General features: G+C 37.1%; 1 protein-coding gene across 1 annotated transcript in view; it reads right to left on the minus strand.

Moving 5' to 3' along the window:
- The window catches only part of Slc26a7 (solute carrier family 26 member 7), a 113,320-nt gene that overhangs the window by 56,537 nt on the left and 34,853 nt on the right, over positions 1–21,930 (minus strand). Inside the window, exon 5 of the mRNA XM_042673165.1 lies at positions 11,620–11,784. Coding sequence (XP_042529099.1) covers positions 11,620–11,784 — 165 coding nt within the window. The remainder of the gene's footprint in view (positions 1–11,619; positions 11,785–21,930) is intronic.

Genomic DNA, 21,930 nt, shown 5'->3' on the forward strand with positions numbered 1-21,930 from the left:
TCTCTCTCTCTCTCTCTCTCTCTCTCTCTCTCTCTCTCTCTCTCTTTCTCTCTCACCTCAGGGATGCACTCAGACGTGTTCTCAGAACAGATATCTCTGACTCCTTTATATTAGCAATGGTGCCTACTTCACTCTATCACATCGCCTTCTTCAATCACATTGCCTGTTTTCCTCATTGATGCTATATGAGAGTAGCTTGCTCCCCTTAATTTTTATCTCTCTTCAATACTTCAATAAAAATTCATAAGGGTTGTTCACAAATAAAATAAAATTAAATTAAAAAAAAAATTCATAAGGGTAAAGATCTTATTTTTCATTGTACCCTCAATGCATGTGTTAGTCAATATTTGTTGGATAAACCTATTCCAGTGGCCGTGTATTAGGGATGTGCCCCAGGCTTTTTCTATCCATGTGTAGTAGTAAAAATCTCTCCAGATTATCGCATTGAATACTAAAGGCGCCTTTTGTTATCTTTGATCCTGAAAACATGAGCCTCAATTGTCCAGGCATGCTCTCTCCCATGCCAACTTGTTTATATTTGACTCCAAACGCATAGAAAATCTTGATTCTTGCTCACGAATACCTACACAGATTTCATTCAAAACATGATGCTTTCCAAGTTCTCCATTTCACAAGATTTTTATGTCTTTTAAAAACTTTGTCTATCTACCACTATGTTAATAACTATTAGGATAGGCACTCATAAAACCAAGCTCCTTGTCTCCCTTCCCCTTCCTAAAGAAATAAACAGTAATAAAAAGAAGGAAACAAACAATCCTAAGTTAAATACTATCCGCAGGATATATTTTCATTAGTATAAAATAAAGAAGGGGGGAACCAACATTCCAAACATTTTTACATCATTATCTCCAAATTGTTGATTGATAACTGTAGCTCACACTGGGAATCAATCCATTTGCCATTGCTTCAAGGTATAAATTAAGTCTCAGACCAGAATGCAGACGACGGGAAGCACGGTATGTGAAATTGCTAAAGACAACATGGGTACCCAAAACTCAGTTGGACCAAACATACCACCAGGCATGCCAAGGCCCGGGTGGCATCCAGCCATCCCTTGTTTAGAAAAATAAGTTTAATTTGAATTACTTAAGCACTGGGTTTTGTGGTAATGCATTTTTTTCCAGCAAATTGTGAGGGATGGAAAGAGTTTAGCCCAAAATGTTTGAGTTGCAAAATTACTTCGTCTCTGATTTCAAATTTGAAAGTAACCTTTATTATAGATTTTTTTATAGTTTTTCTGTCTCCAAAATGAACCTGCCACATTTTCTTTCTATCTTTTTTTATTTTTTATTTTTTTGGTAAGAAAACTTGGCGGAACTTTATTGAGTAAGCAAGCAAGGAGGTAAACACACAAGCATTCAGATAAGCAGACAAGCAGAATGTCAGGGACACAGTCTAATGGAGTGTGGATGCTTTCATAGGAATAGAGACAGAGAGGGGCACAGAGACACACACACACAGAGAGAGAGAGAGAGAGAGAGAGAGAGAGAGAGAGAGAGATCTGAACCTGTCACATTTTCTATCCTCTGACTGGATCATCACTGACTGGATCACACTACACATGAGCATTTATTCAACTTATTCTGCTTCTTAGGGCATATTGAACACCTCTGCCACTCATAATAGAAATGCCACAGGAGGCTTCTTCAAGGAAAATGTGGGCTTTCATTAACAACCAATGAATATTCTTGATTTAGAATCTGTCAATGTCTTTAAGGTAGATTTGTTCCCCACATATAAACTTCATTTGTCCATATTTAATTGTGATCACATTCTCCATAAAAGCAAGTGTTTCATTGGCTCTGATTTCCTTCTGACGTTTTGATTCCAGTTTATTAACACTCTTGGCTCCTACATTGCAGTCTTTGCAGAACAAACTAGAAAAAAAAATTATTTACTTGTATTTTGGGGGTGTGAGTAGAATTCATATTGTCTTCCAGTTCTGAAACTCCTCATTTTTAAGGAAGGAAATAAACTTGCCAAGAATATACTACCAAGCTTTCTTTCTGCTCTTGGGTTTAATGCACAGAGCTGCGCATAATTATTTAGAACAGTACTCACATAAAGCCATGCCAGTGAAGCTAGTTTGCCAAATTTATCAGAGGCTGCTACAGGCTGAGACACTGGCGCCATCTCAAAGAAATCCACATGTGCTACTATGAGCTAGGAATTTTTGTAATTTTTATTGTGCCTTTTGGGGGAAAGCATTCTTTGTAATAAAAAGATACTTTATCATCTCTTAATTTAAAAAAAAAAATTTACCCTAAAGGACTAAACTTTTTCCCATTTTTACCAACATGGAGAACCAAATTATCAGTCAAACATTGAATCAGAAGGCTGACCAAACAGAAAAATTTAGTACTTGAGCCAGGATTCCAAGACATAGAGACCCTTGTTAACATGATTGTTTCTACTTATTTTAAAATATATTACAGCATTGTTTATAATTTATTAAATAGGTTTACATCTCCTGAGAGGATTTTGAATTGAATGGATATATATATTTGCACATAAAGTAGACAACATAGCAGCTCCTCAAGTAAGATGAACAGCCCTCAGTAAGAGGAAAAATAATAATTGTTGTTTTATAAATTCTCAGGTTGCTTTGATTTTTAAATTTCAAAGGGACATACAACTTTATTGCTTTATTTTATTTTCCTCTACAGAGGAAAGAAGTTAGTATTTATTACTTAAACAGCACTTTTCAAAATCTATAACTTGTTCTATCTAACTATTCATTACTAATGAGAACAATAATGGCTGCCATTTAATGAACATCCAGGTTCCAGGCACTTCATTTTGAGAACTAACCCCATCCGGTGTCATTATCACCAATTTACAAAGCAGGCAATTGAAAATCAAAGACACCCAGGTCATAAGCTCAGGTCATGGCTGCAGATACAGTCGGAATCTGGGCTACTCTGACTTTAATGTTCTATCCCTGTTGCCATTTTCTTTTCTTTCTTTGAGGGGCAAGGAGTTATTTTATTTTTGCCAGCCTTGAGGCTTGAACTCAAGGTCTGTTGCTATTTTCTAAGAAAAAAATTAACTGGTTGATTAGTATCTGATTGCATGCACACTAATAAGGTCATTAAAGCTAAAAGGAAGGAGGGAAAAATTAACTGAAGGAAAAAATTTATTTTTACCTAACCAATAACCAAAGAAGAATGTATGTAAACTATTGTTCAGAGTCACTAAGAAATAATCTTTACAATAAAATACAATTTAAAAAGAAATAATTATAACTGTCAAGGAAAGATAATTTCCTCAGAAGTATGTAAACTTAAAGGAAAAAAAAATGGGAAAAATAAAGGAAGGCTTAGCTATGCATGGAGATAATGAGAGAGGCTACATAAGAAGATAAGTCAAGCCTAATTGTACCTGTTAGACATAGACGAGAGTCATATGACAGTTATCTCAGAAGCTTTTTTGTTTCTTAGGCTGTGGGTGTATCTCAACAGTAGTCTGTTTGCCTAGCAATGTTCAAAACCCTGGATTCAATCCTTAGCATCACAAAAAAACAGAAGCATTTTTTCTTTATATTTATTTATTTATCTATTTATTTACTTATTTATTTTAATTTTTATTATCTTTAAGGAGTTGTCCAAAGAGACACCTTTTAACAAGGCAGTTAATGAATCTAATGATCAGTGTCATTCCTTTCAATGTTCTTACCTCCCTTCCACCGAGCCCTTCCCTTACTTTTCCTACTTTGATGGTTCACCCCCTTCATTCTTTTATTCCTCTTCCTTGGTCCCATCTCCCATCTTGCTTGTCCCCATTTCCTAGTGCTGATTTTGTTGGGCTTTTACGTAGTCTTTCTAAAAGTTTATACTATATAAGATCTCCAGGGGGTCTATTGTACTTCAATCAACTCATTTGTAACAACGTGATTACTTGTAGATTTATAGGCACATTCTATCTACCACAAATGAGGGAAACCATGCAATCTTTGTTTCTCTGGTTCTAGTTTATTTCACTTAATATAATATTTTCCATGTCTTTTCAGTTCCTTAAGAATGGTACAATACCATTTTTTTCTAATAGATGAATAAAATCCCATTGTTTTATTTTCTCTTCCAGAAGCCCCTTTTAAAAAATATGTGGACCCTTAAAATTCTGAGTGGACACTCAGTGATAGGAGCAAAGCTTAGTAAGCTTTAAAACACCTGTCAGAGCCCTTTACTTGAGGAAACTTGTTAATGATCTTCATCCAGAAGAGAAAAAGTATCTAATCCAAGAGTTTAGATCAAAATCATGTTGTGTGCTGGCATAACTTGCAAACTTCTCATTCTATTGATTATCTGGGATAAGCAACCTATAAACATTCATTTTAACTGAGTTTTAGAGTTTTCTATCTATGTCTAGTTGGATTGCTTATGGGCCTGTTGGCAAGATAGAATACCATGGCACGCAGCAAAGCTGCGCACACCTCCCAGCCAGGGAGGCGCGGTAGAGCCACAGCTGCAACTTAGGATCCAGTCTCAATGACCAGAACTCTCTCTAGATCCCATCTTTTAAAGGTTCCAGCAATAGGCAAAATTGGTTAACTGCTTGTAGAAAACTAAAGCTAGATCCTTATATATCACCCTGCACCAGAATCAACTCCAAATGGATCAAAGACCTTGGAGTCAAAGCAGACACTCTGAAAACATTACAGGATGGAATAGGAGAAACCCTAGGTCTCCTTGGCACAGGCCGAAATTTCCTTAATAGAAACTCGGAAACACAACAAATCAAAGAAAGGTTGGACAAATGGGATTGCACGAAATTGCAGAGCTTCTGCATGGTAATGGACATAGCTAGCAAGATCAATAGAAAGCCCACAGATTGGGAGAAGATCTTCACTAGCCATACAACGGACAAGGGTCTCATATCTAAAATATACCTGGAACTCAAAAAATTAAATCCCCCAACACCAAATCCTCAAACAACTGCCCAATAAATAAGTGGGCTAAACACTTAAAGAGAAACTTCTCTGAAGAGGAAAGAAGGATGGCCAATAGACACATGAAGAAATGCTCAACCTCTCTAGCCATAAAAGAAATGCAAATCAAAACAACATTGAGATTCCACCTCACCCCAGTTAGAATGGCTATAATCAAGAACTCTATAACAACAGATGCTAGAGGGGATGTGGACAGAAGGGAACCTTACTGCATTGTTGGTGGGAGTATAAACTTGTACGACCACTCTGGAAAGTAATATGGAGGTTCCTCAAAAGACTCCACATAGAGCTCCCCTCTGATCCAGCAATCCCACTTTTGGGCATTTACCCAAATGTTCATAAACAAGACCACACTAAAGCTACCAGCATGACTATGTTTATTGCAGCATTATTTACCATAGCTAAGATATGAAACCAACCCAGATGCCCTTCAGTAAATGAATGGATCAAGAAAATGTAATATACATATATATATATATATATTTAATGGAATTTTATTTTATATTTTATTGTATATATTATATATAATGGAATTTTATGCCTCCATCAGTAAGAACAACATTGCCCCATTTGTAAGGAAATGGAAAGACTTGGAAAAAATTATATTAAGTGAAGTAAGCCAGGCCTAAAGAAACATAGGTCCCATGGTGTCCCTTATTTGCAATAACTAGTATATGTCTGAGTCAAGCAGAAAAGGTCAGATAAGTTGATGTTAGGGAAATTAACCCTAAGATATGTATTCAAATGTTTTTTCTTTCATGCGATTGTTTCTAACACATTTATAAGATGATTTCTTTGTTGCTTTGTATTTCCCTTCCCCATGGTATAACCCCTGCTTTCACTGTATTTGATGTTGTTATAATTTGTGGAGGGGAAGGGAAAAAACAAATCGTTTAAATAGGGATACAGGTGGACCCATTGCAACAATGAGATGTACACGTCATTATGTTGAAAATGAACAGCTTTGGTGGGGTGGAGGAGAAGGGCTGGGGGGGGCGGTGCGGGGGGAGGATGGGATGGGAAGGGGAAACAAAGGAGAAGGCTACAATGCTTGATAAGAAATATACTCATTGGGCTGGGAAGGTGGCTCAGTGGTAGAGTGCTTGACTTGTATGCATGAGGCCCTGGGTTCAATTCCCCAGCACCACATAAGCAAAAAGAAAAAAAGCCGAAAGTGGTGCTGTGGCTCAAGTGATAGAGCACTAGCCTTGAGCTGAAGAGCTGAGGGACAGCGTCCAGGCCCAGAGTTCAGGCCCCACGACCAGACCCCCTCCCAAAAAAGAGAAAAAAAAAGTAATATACTCATTGTCTTGCCCATGTAATTGTAACCCCTCTGTACAGTATTTTCACAATAAATAAAATAAAATTAAAAAATTTAAGAAAATAGTTCCAGCAATAGCCAGGTGGCTCATGCCCATAATCCTAGCTACTCGGGAGGCTGAGATCTGAGGATCATTATTCAAAGCCAGCCCTGGGAAGGAAAGTCCCTGAGACTCTTATTTCCAATTAACCACCAGAAAACGGAAGTGGAGCTGTGGCTCAGGTAGTAGAGTGCTTGCCTTGAGCTGATGAACGCCCAGGCCCAGAGTGCAAGCCCCATGATCAACAACAACAACAACAAAATTCCAGCAAGGAGTGAGGATCAAGGTATTAACATATGGCCCTTCACATTAACTATAAAAAGGGGGATGATAACCCGTCAGATCTGTCCTTCAAGGATGCTAGAAACTTATGCTTTATTTAAGATATTTGAGAATAGAAACAAGGCCACTTCTTATACCTGATTCAAATTTCTCCTTCAAAATGTCCCACTGAGGCAGTACATGTCAGCCATGAACAACCAAATGGATGGAGAACATAATACTATATTTGAATTCATGTGTGTGCCCATCTTGAGGTTTGAACTCTGGGCCTGCTTGCTATCTCTGAGCTTATTTGCTCAAGGCTAGTGCTCTATCACTTGAGCCACGTCTCTATTTCTGGCTTTTTGGGGGTGCTTAATTGCAGATGAGCATCTCAAGGCCTTTGAAACTCGATTCTCAGATCTTAGTCTCCCAAGCAGCTGGGATTACAGGTATGAGCCACTGGCACCTGGCTGAAACTCACAGTTATTAACCAGATATCCTCTAGAAGAAGATGCGGTTAAGACTCACAGTGCCACAAGGCAGAGGTCCTAACCTCAAGCCCCAACCTCAATCAGAATAAACATAGAGGCCATCTTCTCCCAAAGCTAACAGTAAAGATCACTACTTCTAGAATTAATTGATGGATATTTTGGCTTGGCTCAAACCTAACTTGTTTAATAAAGAAATGTCCCATCTCAGAATATGAAGATGTGTGACCAAGCTCATTGTGAATGAGTTTTAAACAATCTTGATAGTAATGTTCCAAGGAATTCCATAATACATTGTTTATCTCACATCAACCTGAATAGCTTTCAGAAAGTGAAAAAAAGTACTGAGAAGTCAGAAGCCGGAGGTGGAGTCAAAAGTGGAAATTCTAAAAAATATGTTCATTCTTTTTTCTTCAGGTCATTGACCTGGTGCAAGACCCTTTGATGTCGTCTGCCCCATTCTTTCATGCTCCTTCTGGTACTACTTAAGTGATCTCAGGCAAGACCAGCTTTACAGCTTCCTTATAAGACTCTCTCAAGCCGAACTATTCCAAACTCCCTTTTCAAATATTCCAGTCAAATCTGAAATATGATTTATTCCATTAAAACATATTAGCATAAATTAATTGTACAAAGGAGAAGAAATATCTTGGGGTAGCACTGGGGTTGAAACTCAAGGTCTTGGCTTGTTAGGCAGGTGCTCTACCACTTGAGCCACAACTCCAGCCAATATTATTTCTTAATCTAACTCTCAGATCATCCAAACTTTTGACATCACAAAGAGAGGAGGGAGGGATTCACACGAGTAAACACATGGATGTAGTATTTAAGCCCAGGATAAACAGAGAAACAATCTTAAAGACCACTGTTCATTAAGGCTACCTTGTTTCTTTACAATAGCATAGAAAAGAAAAATGACTATCTGTGTATGCAAATATTTCTAAAGAAGGCCAAGCTATAACCTGCAGGCATTTTCTATGCTACTTTGCACAAATGAACACAGGGTTCTCAGGCAGGAGATCACAATCAAATCTTCACTGATGTTCTGCCCTAGAGAACAGGCATCATGAACGTCTGAACTCTCCGCCAATCATTTGACAGCCCTCCACTACTTTTGTCTGCTTTTGTTTGAGCTAGATCTAAGAACTATATTTCTTCCAAGCCCAGTTCCAATTTTCTTGTTTTGGTTTTAGGGTTTCTTATTAAGTTGGCTGTTACCTAAGCCACAAAATTCGAAAACCAGCTTCCAACAGCATGTGGCCAATTACTATCTTTATTAACTATTTTAACACTCAGAGAAAGGCATATTTAATACAGTAGATTTTTTCCCATTTATCAAGCTAGCAATTTTTGTAAACAGTGTAAACCAGAGTTGACAAGCAAAAGAGCAGTGAAAAATTATGTGTACACTGTTCAGATCCACACGAGTGTTTTACTATTTTATTGGTAATTCTATATCTAGGAATTGACCTTAACAAATAATCAGTGATATACATTGTATGCAAATGAATGCTTACCGAGTCCTGTATAATAGGGAAGCACTGGCAACCACACATCAATAACAGGAATTAGATCCACAAGTTATGGGATGTTCAAGTGTTTGAGCTACTAGCAGTCAATCAGCTTTAAGAAGATTAAGGACAGCAATATTCTTATTACAAAACATTAATGTGTGTGTGTGTGTGTTTTAGAGTGGAGAAATGCATAAAGCTAAGTAAAATGAAGTTTTACCATCGTCAAGTGCACTGACACAGTAATACGATGAACTATCATAGTCTTTTTTAGGCTAACGTTTTAGAATCATGCTCACCTTTGGTCCTCAGCAACACCCAGACCTGAGCCCCTCCCATCCCTGAAGTTCCCACCATACAGCTGGCCCCTCCCTCTCTGCCCAGATCCACCTGGGCTCCCATCCACCTACGTTCCACCCTCAGACCCTCCTGCTACCTGGATGGTGACTGAGGCCATGTGCTCCCTCTTGAGGGAAATATGGCTCCTCTATAAACTTTATAATAATCTTTTTCCTGTGCCTGCCTACCTCTGCGTGGATCCCTGGGATGGATATGTGGGACCCTTCAACCTTCAAAAATAACAAGAACAATAGTGTTGCTACAACAATATGTGGAAATGGTGAGATGTTCCTCTGTCAGTTTTAGGTGGCTTTTAGTAGCCAATTATATGTTTTTGGAGGATCCAGCCACCAAAGTTAACCAAGCCTCTGCTTTGAGCCCTAATGACTGTGTTAGAGTATACTATTGTTCAACTGAGGCACAATCTTGTAGATAGCAGCTGTTAGAAGTTAGCATCACATTGAGCTCATTAAAAAAAAGGTCAAGCTATTTTTCTGGTCTCAAATTTTATGTTGCATATCAAAGTATGCGTGATAAGAAATGCTATTTCGAAAATTAGTAGATACTACTCATTCAATTACTTTCACATCTGAGGACACACTTAAACATAGTCTGAAAACAATCCTTAGCAGAAAGAACAGTGCTGGAGGAATATCAATACCAAATTTCAAACTCAACTACAAAGCCATATTAATCAAACAGCTTGGTACTGGGACAAGAAAAGACCTGAGGACCAATGGAATAGAACTGAAGCCCAGAAATGAATCCACATAACTATAGCTACCTAATCTTCTATAAGGGAGCTAAAAAAAAATAGAATGGAAGAAAGACAGCCCCTTCAGTAAATGGTGCTGGCAAAATTGATTAATCACCTGTAGAAAACTAAAGCTAGATCCTTATATATCATCCTGCACCAGAATCAACTCCAAATGGATCAAATGCCTCAAAGTCAAAGCAGATACCCTGAAAACATTACAAGAAGGAATAGGAGAAACTCTAGGGTTCCTTGGCACAGGCCGAAATTTTCTTTTTTTTTTTTTTTTGGTAGGTCGTGGGGCTTGAACTCTGGGCCTGGGCGCTGTCCCTCAGCTCTTCAGCTCAAGATGAGTGCTCTACCGCTTGAGCCACAGCACCACTTCCGCGAAATTTTCTTAATAGAGACCCAGAAACACAACAAATCAAAGACAGGTTGCACAAATGGGATTGCATGAAACTGCAGAGCTTCTGCATGGCAAAGGACATAGCTAGCAAGATCAATAGAAAGCCCATGGATTGGGAGAAGATCTTCACTAGCCATACCACAGACCAGGGTCTCATATCTAAAATATACTTGGAACTCAAAAAATTAAATCCCCCAACACCAAATCCTCAAACAAACAACTGCCCAATAAATAAGTGGGCTAAACACTTAAAGGGAAACTTCTCTGAAGAGGAAAGAAGAATGGCCAATACACACATGCAGAAATCCTCAACTTCTCTAGCCATAAAAGAAATGCAAATCAAAACAACATTGAGATACCACCTCACCACAGTTAGAATCAAGAACTCTAGTAACAACAGATGCTGGAGGGGATGTGGACAGAAGGGAATCTTACTCCATTATTGGTGGGAGTGTAAACTTGTTCAACCACTTTGGAAAGAAGTATGGAGGTTCCTCAAAAGACTCCACATAGAGCTCCCCTATGACCCAGCAATCCCACTTTGGGCATTTACCCAAACGATTACAAACAAGGCTATACTAAAGCTACCAGCACAACTATGTTTATTGCAGCATTATTTACCATAGCTAAGATATGGAACCAACCCAGATGCCCTTTAGTAGATGAATGGATCAAGAAAATGTGATACATATATATATAATGGAATTTTATTTTATATTTTATTATATATTATATATAATGGAATTTTATGCCTCCATCAGAAAGAATGACATTGCCCCATTTGTTAGGAAATGGAAAGACTTGGAAAAATTATATTAAGTGAAGTAAGACAGGCACAAAGAAACATAGGTTCCACCATTTCTTTTATTTGCAATAACTAGTAAATGTCTAGGAAAAGCAGAAAAGCTATAAAGCTATGTACATATGACCATATAAGATGATGTTAAGCAAAATGAACATCAAGATAGGGACACAAGTGTCTTTTTTTTCTTTCTTGCTATTTTTTAACATATTTATAATGTACTATGTGATTTTTTTTGTTTCTTTTGTATGTTGTTCCCCCACAGTATAGCCCCTGTTTTCACTGTATTTGATTCCGGTGCCCTACATCTTGTATATACATTTTTCTAATTTGAGGAAGGGAAATAACAAGATGCTTAAAAAGGGATACAGGTTGACCCATTGTAACAATGAGATGTACAAGACACTATGTTGAAAGCGAACTTTACAACTTTGCTGGGGAGAGGGAGGAGTTGGGGAGGTCGGGAGGGAAGGGATGGTGGGGGATAAAACAAAGGAGGAGGTAACAATGCTCCATAGGAAATGGACTCATGACCTTGCTCATGCAACTGTAACCCCTCGGTACAGTATTTTTACAATTAAAAAAACATATATTTAAAAAAGCCTGGATTGTCATTAAACCCAGTTGCTGTAAAACAGAAAATTCATAGTATTATAGTTAACTATATTGCACATTGTAAAATATACAACCTCAAAGTAATAAACAAAAACATTTGGAATACTCACGTAAAAGAATCCAAGTGGCCCAGATATGTATGGCATTTTTATTCCCAAGAGATACTTGACTTGTGAAGTTACAACATGGGTGGCAGCCCCCGTGGTCATGGCGCTAATCACAGGCTCTGTAACCAGAAATGTGGCACTTCCTAGTTGTAGGACAAACATGGCCACCTACAATGACAAATGAAGAGTCACATAACACATTCAAGTCTCAAGGCTCCTAGAGGGCCAATGTGTGACACATTTTATTTTACAGAGATACAGAGAGTTGATATTAACAGTTTCCTTTTTTATAACTTTATATATTAGATATTTGGGGGTTTCTTGAGAATACTAGTAAGTACCAAGACTCTCTAAATTTTGTTAGGAGAAGTGTTTGTTTATGCTTTAAGTAAAAACAAACACTATATTTTTTGGAATACTAGCTTGTTTTCCTTTTATAATCCTATATAAGAAAGGAGTAAAGCATTTCAATAAGTTAGGGAAATATAATTTGTATTATCATATTGGAAATTTTTCAAATCAAAATAATGATTCCCCACATGATAACCAGTAGAGTAAAACTTCAAAAGCATTTAGCAGAGAAAGTGATTTTTTTTTCAATTTTCCTAGGCCCTGAAAAAAAAAAAAATGAGGACATCCTGGTTGACCAGATACCTGTCAAACACCTCAAAAGATTCATGTATATAGGGAAGACAGAAAGCAAAGAAAGCGGAAAAGATATGTCTTTAGTAACCCAGAAATCAGTATAAAAATTACTGTACTTAAATTTTTTCTTAGTGCTCTTAGCATCATTGGTACTGGGAAAAAATGATGACAAGAAAAATCAAAATTCTTTGTACCAAGGAACCAGTGTTCTTCCTTAATCAGAGAGAGAGAGAGAGAGAGTTCCCTAAGTCCTTTGTCTTCAAACTGTCTGCAGTCATATTAACTGCAAGTTATAAAATTTTACAGTTTTGAAAGTAACACTAAATTACATTTGAGAGTATACACTTTGGAAAGAGAAAACAACGTTTGTGTGTTAATTATAATACTTAGGTCAGGTCTTAAAATTCTTGTTGGAAAATGAGATTAACTATTAAAGAAATGGAAGCCAAGAGTAGCAATAAGATTCTCTTCACCAAGAAAGATGTAAAATTCTGATACAACCAGGGTACAAATTACAAAGTGCATAATTTCTGTTGAAATCATATTGCAATAATACCTTAACAACATTTATGTTTTGACAAATGTTAAACTGGAATTGCTTGGGCTGAATGTGGAGGCAGAGGTTCTGATCCTGATCTGACCATGTACTTGCTTTGTAACTTTAAAAAGCCTACTGGAATTCTGATCATCTTTGAAGTGCTATCTGCCCTATTTATTGTCTGAGCTACAAAATGACAGGTGAGTGTAATGTAATGTGTGAAAGGATTGGAAAACTAAAATGAACAACAGCAGTGGTACAGCAAGAATATCATGAGATGTCTGTCATACACGGTACAGAAAAATCAGCCATTGGTTTTGAAAAGGTACACCAAGCCATACAAAATTGCAAAGAATATATCAGTACAGAAATACCTCTGAATTGCTTGCAGCTTAGCAGTCACCTTTTATTCAGTATAGTATTAAAGAAAAGAATATTAGGCAAAGTGTTACTGCCAATATAAAAAACTAAGGCTACAGCTTCTGCTACTAACATTATTTCACAAACTATTTGTCAACGTAGCAACAAATTCAGGAGGACATACTCAAGCAATCAATCTTATGGGTACAAATGGAATACAGTGATATTTTGGCACCTCTTGAGTCATAATTTTTGGTATCCATTCTGAAAACGCAATTGGTTAAGGAAAACTTCCAACCAATTATTCCCAAGTATTTCTCAACTAGTAAGATCACTCCAACTTTATAGCATTCTTAGAGGCCAGGAGGATAGTGTGTGTGTGTGTGTGTGTGTGGTGTGTGTGTGTGTGTATGTATGGGTACAATGAACACTAAACAGGCTTTCATGTTGGCTACCTGCAGCATGCAAGTTGTTGATGCCTTTGACACAGTGGAAACTCTTTGTAAAAATGAAATTTTATTTACATATAGCATGTCAAAAAATTCTTTGGGGTACATCAAGTAGTCTTTTCATCACTGTTTTGGCACAAAATTTCAAGAGGCCTTTGTACATCACTTCTATTTCACTTTCCTGTTCTCCTTCATTTCCTAAATGATGGTGTCTATTCCGATGGGTTAAGGATTCGCCATAAATGAGAAACCCAAAGTGATCCACTACAATTACTAGCTAAACCAGTTATCTTCTAGCAGTCACTTCTCTGACATTTCCACACCTGAAAGTTATAAATAGAAGCATCTGAACAGTAGAAGATGTAGAAAGTTCAATTATTTCAAGTGCTGAAACTATGGGAAACTACATTGCAACAGAAATAAACAACAGTAGAGTATCAGCTCTTAGAAAAAAAAAACCTCAAAAATTGTAATGTTCTGCTTGTCCTCAATTGTGCTCATTTAGAAATCCTCCCCAGCAAAGGATAAAATCTAAACTTGAGAGTGCTCAGTGAGAAGGTCAACAAGTCCCAGACGACCTCATTTCTACACAGACCATTAAGCATGGGAAAGACAATATCAAACATGTGAGATTTAAACAGAGAGAAAATCTCCCCCGCCCTCTCTCTCTTGCTTGCAGCCTTCCCAATAACTCAAAACAATGGCAGATATTTAAGAAGGAAGAGAAAGAGTGAGAGGATTTGGGTAGGCAAAGAAGTAAGGGGAGATAGGGGAGACTAACAACTCCTCCTTTCCCTACAGATTTTAATCGTTTATATTGCCATCAAAATCAGGGAAATGTTCCATGATGCTGATGCACAGAGCTTGAAGGTAGCAAGTACCAAGTGACTCTCACATTCCAAAAGTGGACCACAAATTGAACTATGTTTATCTTCAAACTTAAGTATGTGAAATAAGGGTCCTCTAGAACATGTAAAATTTAAGTTTTATGTTAACATTAATGGTATTTAAGTGAATGGTTTGATAAACATATTAGCTCCTTTTACTAATAGTATGAATGATAATCATTGTACTCTGGTTAGTCAACTCCTCAAACCTGACCATACAACATTTTTTGAGAAAAAATAAATGTATAGGATATACTTTAGCTGTGTGCAGCAATGTTGATGATATGAACTAATCTTGAAAGGTTTATAACATATATCGAGGTTCATGTGGATAGAACTATTTGGTAATGCTTGTATAAATACCATGTGTTCTATATAAATATAATGTATCTCAGATTTCAGGGTGTTTTTTTTACAAGTGTCCTTCAAATATTAACAAAAAAGAAGACAGAGCAAACATTGGTATATCCAAATGGATGGACTATGGCAAGCATTTCAGGATATATTACTTTGTCTGTAATATTGAAGTTTACATTAGACCAAACCACCTGTTTGTCCATTCAATAAAAATTTATAGAGAACTACCTAGACAATGCACAACATTGTTGCAGAATACAAAGATAAAGATACAGGCCATACCTTTCAATACTGTCTGAAGAAAACAGAAATAAAGAAGCTAAGAGAGAGGAGAGATAAGCATAGCAATTTAGACTAGTTCACATTCAGGACGTGTTATACTCACAAACTGACACTGAATTAAAACTCTCTTGTACAATTATATTTGTATTTTTTTAATGTTAAAAGAAAAAATACCAATCCTGGCATGGGAAAGTGAAGTTTATAAAGTTGTTTGAGTGGAATGTGAACACTTGCTGCTCAGCATAGAAAGGTTAGGGAAGGAAGAGAAATTGTTCATGACCTTTGGACATTGAACCTTGCATAAGAATGTAAAAACAAAAATTTAAAAAAAACTCTGTGTGACCAGAGAACTTGAGAGAAAAATACCAAATGGATACTGTGTAGTTATATGTTTTACAGGTGAAAGTATAAAAGCCTCTTCCAAACTATTTTCAGTTTAAGTGATGAGCAAAGGCTGAAAGGACAGATATTATATAAATCTTGAACTTATATTCAAGATTTAAGCTAAAGCAGATGCCCCAACGTTGAAGCAATGTGTGTCCATAAATAAATGAGTGAATGGATATGCAAAATATGGTTTGTACATGCAGTAGAATACTGTTCAGTCTTTTTTTGTTTTTTTGCTTGGTTGTGGGGCTTAGACTCCCGGCCTAGGCACTGTCCCTTAGATCTTTTTGCCCAAGGCTAGCTTTCTACCATGTGAGCCACAGCTGCACTTCCAGCTTTTTGGTGGTTAATCAGAGATAAAGTCTCATGGACTTTCCCTATGGGCTGGCTTTGAACCATGATCCTCATATCTCAACCTTCTGAGTAGCTAGGATTGCCGGCATGAGCCACCAACACCCAGTTTATAGAGTTTTTAAACTTAAGAAAATTCTAACATGTGCTTCAATATGAATGACCCTTGAGCACATTATATTAAATATGTGAAATAAGGGTCCTCTAGAACATGTAAAATTTGTTTTATGTTACACAAACACAAGTACTGTATGTTTCCACTTACAAGAGATATTTAGGACAGTTAAAATTAAAAAGACAAAAAGAATGGTGGTTACATGTGGATGAAGTGTAAGAGGCATGATCATGACAAGTTATTGTTTAATGGGTATAAAATTGCAGTTCTATGAGAACTGTTACATAGATAGTGATGACAGTTAACTGATGACATAGTCATATAATACTATTAAATTAGAAACTTTGAAATGACTAATGTTAATATTTTTATGTTATTTTTCTTTTGAAATAATTATACATTGTATAATTCAATCATATAATGTGTATTAAAATATAATACACAATTTAGGTGGTCAGAAATTCCAGAACAGTCTCTATACATGATCATAATTCCTCCAAACTGTCATTCTACATCAACTGTAGATTTTTCAATCTAGCTGAATGTATGAAACCACCTCTCCAAAGGATTGGAAAAACATGTGCTGACATTAAAATTTTTGGAAATGAGTAGTGTCTGTTAAGAGTAAAAGCAAAGATGAAACAGAAAGGTCTAGTAGACAGCAGCAATTCTGAAACCACTCCACACATATTCTAGAAATGGAAATTTAAGTAAATGTCTGGCACACAGTAGAAATCAGATTCCTGCCTTTCAGAATGAGAGGTTACAATCAAGATGAGAAGACTAGAATAATATTTCTGATAATAGATAATAATATTCTGATAATGAATTCATACAGAAGTACATATTTTTGTTTAAGTATGTAGCTATATTTAAGTATATAGATATATACACATGGATCTGTTGGCCGAAAATCTCCAGAAGCTACAACCACCCAGTAACAATGAGCATAATAAACACCCTTGTCTTGATTTCTAACTTTCCCTCATAAAAGGAACTAGAGTTCCCTAGAAAGCAGGACATATGCATTATATACATAGATCATCTTATATTATTAGCAAGTATGCAGGTAAATAAATAAGTCAAGAAGGGAAACTGATAAAAGAGCTCTCTCAGTGAAAAATCTGGAACAATATTAAGTAAGACTGGATTTTAAAAGACTTATCCTGGAGTCCATAGTGATACAAATAATTGGCTAAACACATGGAAGACAAGAATAAATGTTCTTTACAGACACAGAATTCCTTTACATCGAAGAAACTTGGTAAGTACCATCTCAGCCAGGTGACCATGTTAAGATGCACAGTCCTTTTGACAGTCTATAACGTGATGAGAATGTCACTCTCCCTCTTTGATATTCCTCTTTAAATTCTCCATAACTTCAGCCTAGTCATGGGGAAAACATCTAATACATGTTCCAGTGAAGAGACACGTATTAGGAACGTCCAAGATGAAAAAAAAAAACAAAATTGATAGGAATTTCCAGTGAAGAGAAAGTGGAAGAAAGACAAACCAGCTAAATGTAATACAATATCCTAGATGGTATCCTGAAACAGAGAAAGAGTGTTATATTACAAATTAAGGAAAGAGCAATTCAATCTACGGACTTTAGTTCATCATGTATAAATTGGTTCGCTAATTATCATGTGAATCACATTCTGATGTAAGATGTGAATGAATAATAGGTAATTTAGTGGAGAACATGGCAACTCTATTTACTATGTTGGCAACTTTACTATTTAAAAATATCCTACTTTCAAAAAAGAAAAAACTTTCATCTCTCTCACAGAGACATCAGGTGAATCAGGTAAATATGTGTGTTGTGCATTAGACATACACTGTAGGCAAAAGTCACCCACCAGATGAATTTCACAGGTTTGACATGTACACAAATACCATAACAACAAACATTATGTAAACATTTGCAAGAGAACAACATGCCACTGAAAGTCAAGAGAGAGCTGTTTCAGGATAGGCTGTCCCGTGACACTTAAAGAATTCAACACATAGACATTATCAGAAAGCACTCCAGAAAAATGGAAGAGGATAAATCTAAAACCATTCAGCATGGGTTGTATTCAGATGATAAAGTGACTTGTTAAAATAAAAAACTAGCCAAAAGGGAGTCATAGAAAATAGGCAAGAGAATTTGATGGCAGTAGTATGGAATGCTTTAAAAACAGAGCAAGAGGAGTTTTGCAGAAGTTAGTGACATCATTCCCCTACATATATTAAACACCTAATTTTGCCAAGAAATGTATGGCACACTGGCTCTAACATCAGAGCAGTGCTTTATAGGACTGATCTGATGGTAGAATGTGGTAATATTGGCCATTTAAGAAGTTATCATTTCTTGGATAAATTTGGGTCTTTACAACTTTGGTGTGGGGTGAGGGCTGAGGGGGGAGGAGATGGGAAGAGATGGGAAGGGGAAACAAAGGAGGAGGCAACAATGCTTGATAAGAAATGCACTCTTTACCTTGCCCATGTAATTGTAACCCCTCTGTACAGTATTTTCACAATAAAAAAAAGTTATCATAAGATGAGTTGGTAGAAAAGAACAAAAGTACTTACACTGGACAGGGTTGGAAAGGAAAAATGAGTTGTGATTACCCAGTAGACAAACTGAGCATGTTGGGAAAACAAACATATCATTTGATTTTTATTATAGTATGTATTAGAAATGTGCTGGCCCTTCTTTAAGAATTGATTCTACTTGCCATGATTTATGAAGTTGAATGAAGGAACTTTTCAGTTCTAAGACATAACAGGACAAAACTATTTCTGATGAAAGAGAGAATGGGACTCAGGAAGGCATGATTTAACTTCTTGGACTTCCTCCCTGTTCCTGCTATAGAGAAAAACAGCTAGAGAAAACTCCATGGACACCTGGAGTCATCCTACTATTAAAAGACAGGAGAGTAGGGAGTTGATGAACTATTGTCATTGTAATTTTATCTCTCATCAGGTATGTGGAATTGTGGGAGAAGGTAGAAGCCTTTGCTGGTTAGAGCTCCACATTGAGCAACATGAATCTTACAGGGCATAGGAGCAAATAAGAAAATTAAAGGTGTTCTTGCTCCTTTTTCAGAAATTAGAAACTTACAACCTGAGAAGGTATAGACAGAGCATCTTCTGATGATGAAAAAAAAAGAGAAAGAGCAAGGTGTGAAAAGGCAGATGAATGCATAAGCAAACTTCACTGAATATCGGTCACTTAGTGTCTTGGTGCCACTAACATTTCACTGCACTTATTTCTCTTTCATTGCTTTAGCTCACACGTGTTAGGGCAAGCTTCTAGAATTATAAAGATAATGCTCTGTTCCATAGAGACTCACAGTGTAGAACAAAATCAAATACACACAAAGTATGTCCTGATAGATGGATAAGCCCCTAGACAGTAAGACATACTCAATGTCTTACAGGAGAACATAAGAGGAGTCACTTATAACCACGGCTAGAGATTACAGGGAAGGATTCTCAGTGACTATATATGAGCTAAACTTTGGAGGAAGACAGGGAGGAGCCATATAAATAGTCTGAGAAAGAGTCTGGCAGGCCCAGGGGATGGCAGAGACATGATCCTAAAACTATCTACTCCATGATGCAGAGACATCATGCCATGCCCAGTACAACTTCCGCTACTGCTCTGGAGGCATGATATAGAAGGAAGCTAGCATCATACTAGGCCCTGGAAGATGGTGGGTTATGTTTCCTTGACTCTTTCTCAATATTAGTTTATAAAGGTGGGCGTGGTAGCACATATCTGTAACCTTAGCACTAGGGAAGCTGAGGCAGGAGGAATATGTGTTCATAGCCTCAGCTTGGACTATAGAGCAAAACATTGTATAAATAAATACATCAAAATGTGCAGCAAGACAGTTATCAGAGTATGTACGGAACTCCATCTTCTACTCTGCCCATTCCTAGTTATAAAATTCAAATAACCCACTTTATCTTCAGCATCTTCACCTATGTAATAGGGAATAACATATATTATATATACTATACTGTATATTATATTGCATATAATATACTGCATACTTATATTGTTTTATATATGCAATATATAAGATATAGTTCAACATGTTATTTTATACTGTATATAATTAATTTTTTCTGGAAAGAATAAGGGTGATTTGCTGAAAACACAGGTAAACATATAGTTCAATAATTATTAAATTATTATTTTCAATAATTATTTTACACTATACAATAGTATATAACATATAATTGTTTTTTGGAGGGAAGAGTAAACATGATATGCTGAATAGACAGGTAAAATTAACTTATATCTTATGTCCTTCTTGTACTCCCAATCCTCTTACTTCATACCCCTAAAAAAAAAAAAACAAAAAAAACAGTTGGGTCTGCAATCAAAAGTAACTGGAGAATCTCCTATTTGGGTCTTTAGTTTGTTTATTATCTTTAAAGACATAAGCACACACATTTCCAGAATGTACTAGCTCAGTAATACACTCCACCTTGTGTCACCCAATGCTTACGCAACTGTCAAACAAAAGAGCTGTGTATCTCTTATCCTTCAGGGCAGAAATCTTGTCCTGTAGTTATTGCAGAAAAGTAGATCTTGGGAAAATTTCCAGAAGTAAATGGGCCAGGAACAATCCCAGACCTCTCTTAGTTCCTGGAAAAAGGAATAGGCAATATGCCCACCATGCAGAATAAAAAAAAAGTCTACAGGGAGAAGAGAAGAAAGTTCTAAAAGTATATTGAATTGGAGGTAGGGTATTGGTTTCTCAGCAGAAAGGTTTATTGATGCTGGCATTTTAAAAGGTTTCACCTTGACTTGAGGTTCATACCTCATTGTTGTGATCATGCAAACAATTCCTCTTTTTGGCTGCTACTAGTGATTGGCTGGAAAATTTGTCTTTTTTCTTTTGTATACTTCTTTAATGAAATACAAACAACACAAATTGCATCAGTTACTTAGAAGGACCTTTTTATTTTTTGCCAATGAGATATTTAGATGGTAAGAGGGAACTGTTTGGGAAAACCAGAATTGGGAGTGGGTAAAAGTAGAAAATGACGGGGATGAGTCTGATAGAAATATCTTTTTTTTTTTTTTCCTGGTCGGTCGTGGGGCTTGAACTCTGGGCCTGGGCGCTGTCCCTCAGCTCTTCAGCTCAAGGCTGGCGCTCTACCACTTGAGCCACAGCGCCACTTCCGGCTTTTTTTCTAGTGGTTTATTGGAGATACGAGTCTCATGGAAGGCTGGGAAGATGGCTCAGTGGTAGAGCGCTTGCCTTGCATGCATGAGGCTCTGGGTTCGATTCCTCAGCACCACATAAGCAAAAAGAAAAAAAGCCGGAAATGGCGCTGTGGCTCAAGTGGTAGAATGCTAGCCTTGAGCTGAAGAGCTGAGAGACAGCGCCCAGGCACAGAGTTCAGGCCCCACGACCGGACCCAAAAAAAACAAAGGAGTCTCATGGAGTTTCCTGCCCCAGATGGCTTTAAACTGTGATCCTCAGATCTCAGCCTCCTGAGTAGCTAGGATTACAGGCGTGAGCCACCGGCGCTCAGCTAGAAATATCTTTTTTTTGGGGGGGGGGTCCGGTCGTGGGGCCTGAACTCCGGGCCTGGGCGCTGCCCCTCAGCTCTTCAGCTCAAGGCTAGCATCTACCACTTGAGCCAGAGCGCCACTTCCGGCTTTTTTCTTTTTTTTTTTTTTTTTTTTTGCTTATGTGGTGCTGAGGAATCAAACCCAGGGCCTCGAGCATGCAAGGCAAGCGCTCTACCACTGAGCCACCTTCCCAGCCCCTAGAAATATCTTATATGTGTTTAAAAGCAGAATAATGAAATGCATTATTTTTTGTGAAAATAAAAGTGGAAGAGGATAAGTAAGAGTAATAGAGAGAGTGAAATGAATCAAAGCATCTATATGCATAGTAGACCCATCACAATGAAACTACTTTGTATAAGTAA

This window comes from Dipodomys spectabilis, unplaced genomic scaffold (assembly GCF_019054845.1).
Source record: "Dipodomys spectabilis isolate Male_0828 unplaced genomic scaffold, ASM1905484v1 ptg000783l, whole genome shotgun sequence".
In the NCBI taxonomy this organism is placed as follows: domain Eukaryota; kingdom Metazoa; phylum Chordata; class Mammalia; order Rodentia; family Heteromyidae; genus Dipodomys; species Dipodomys spectabilis.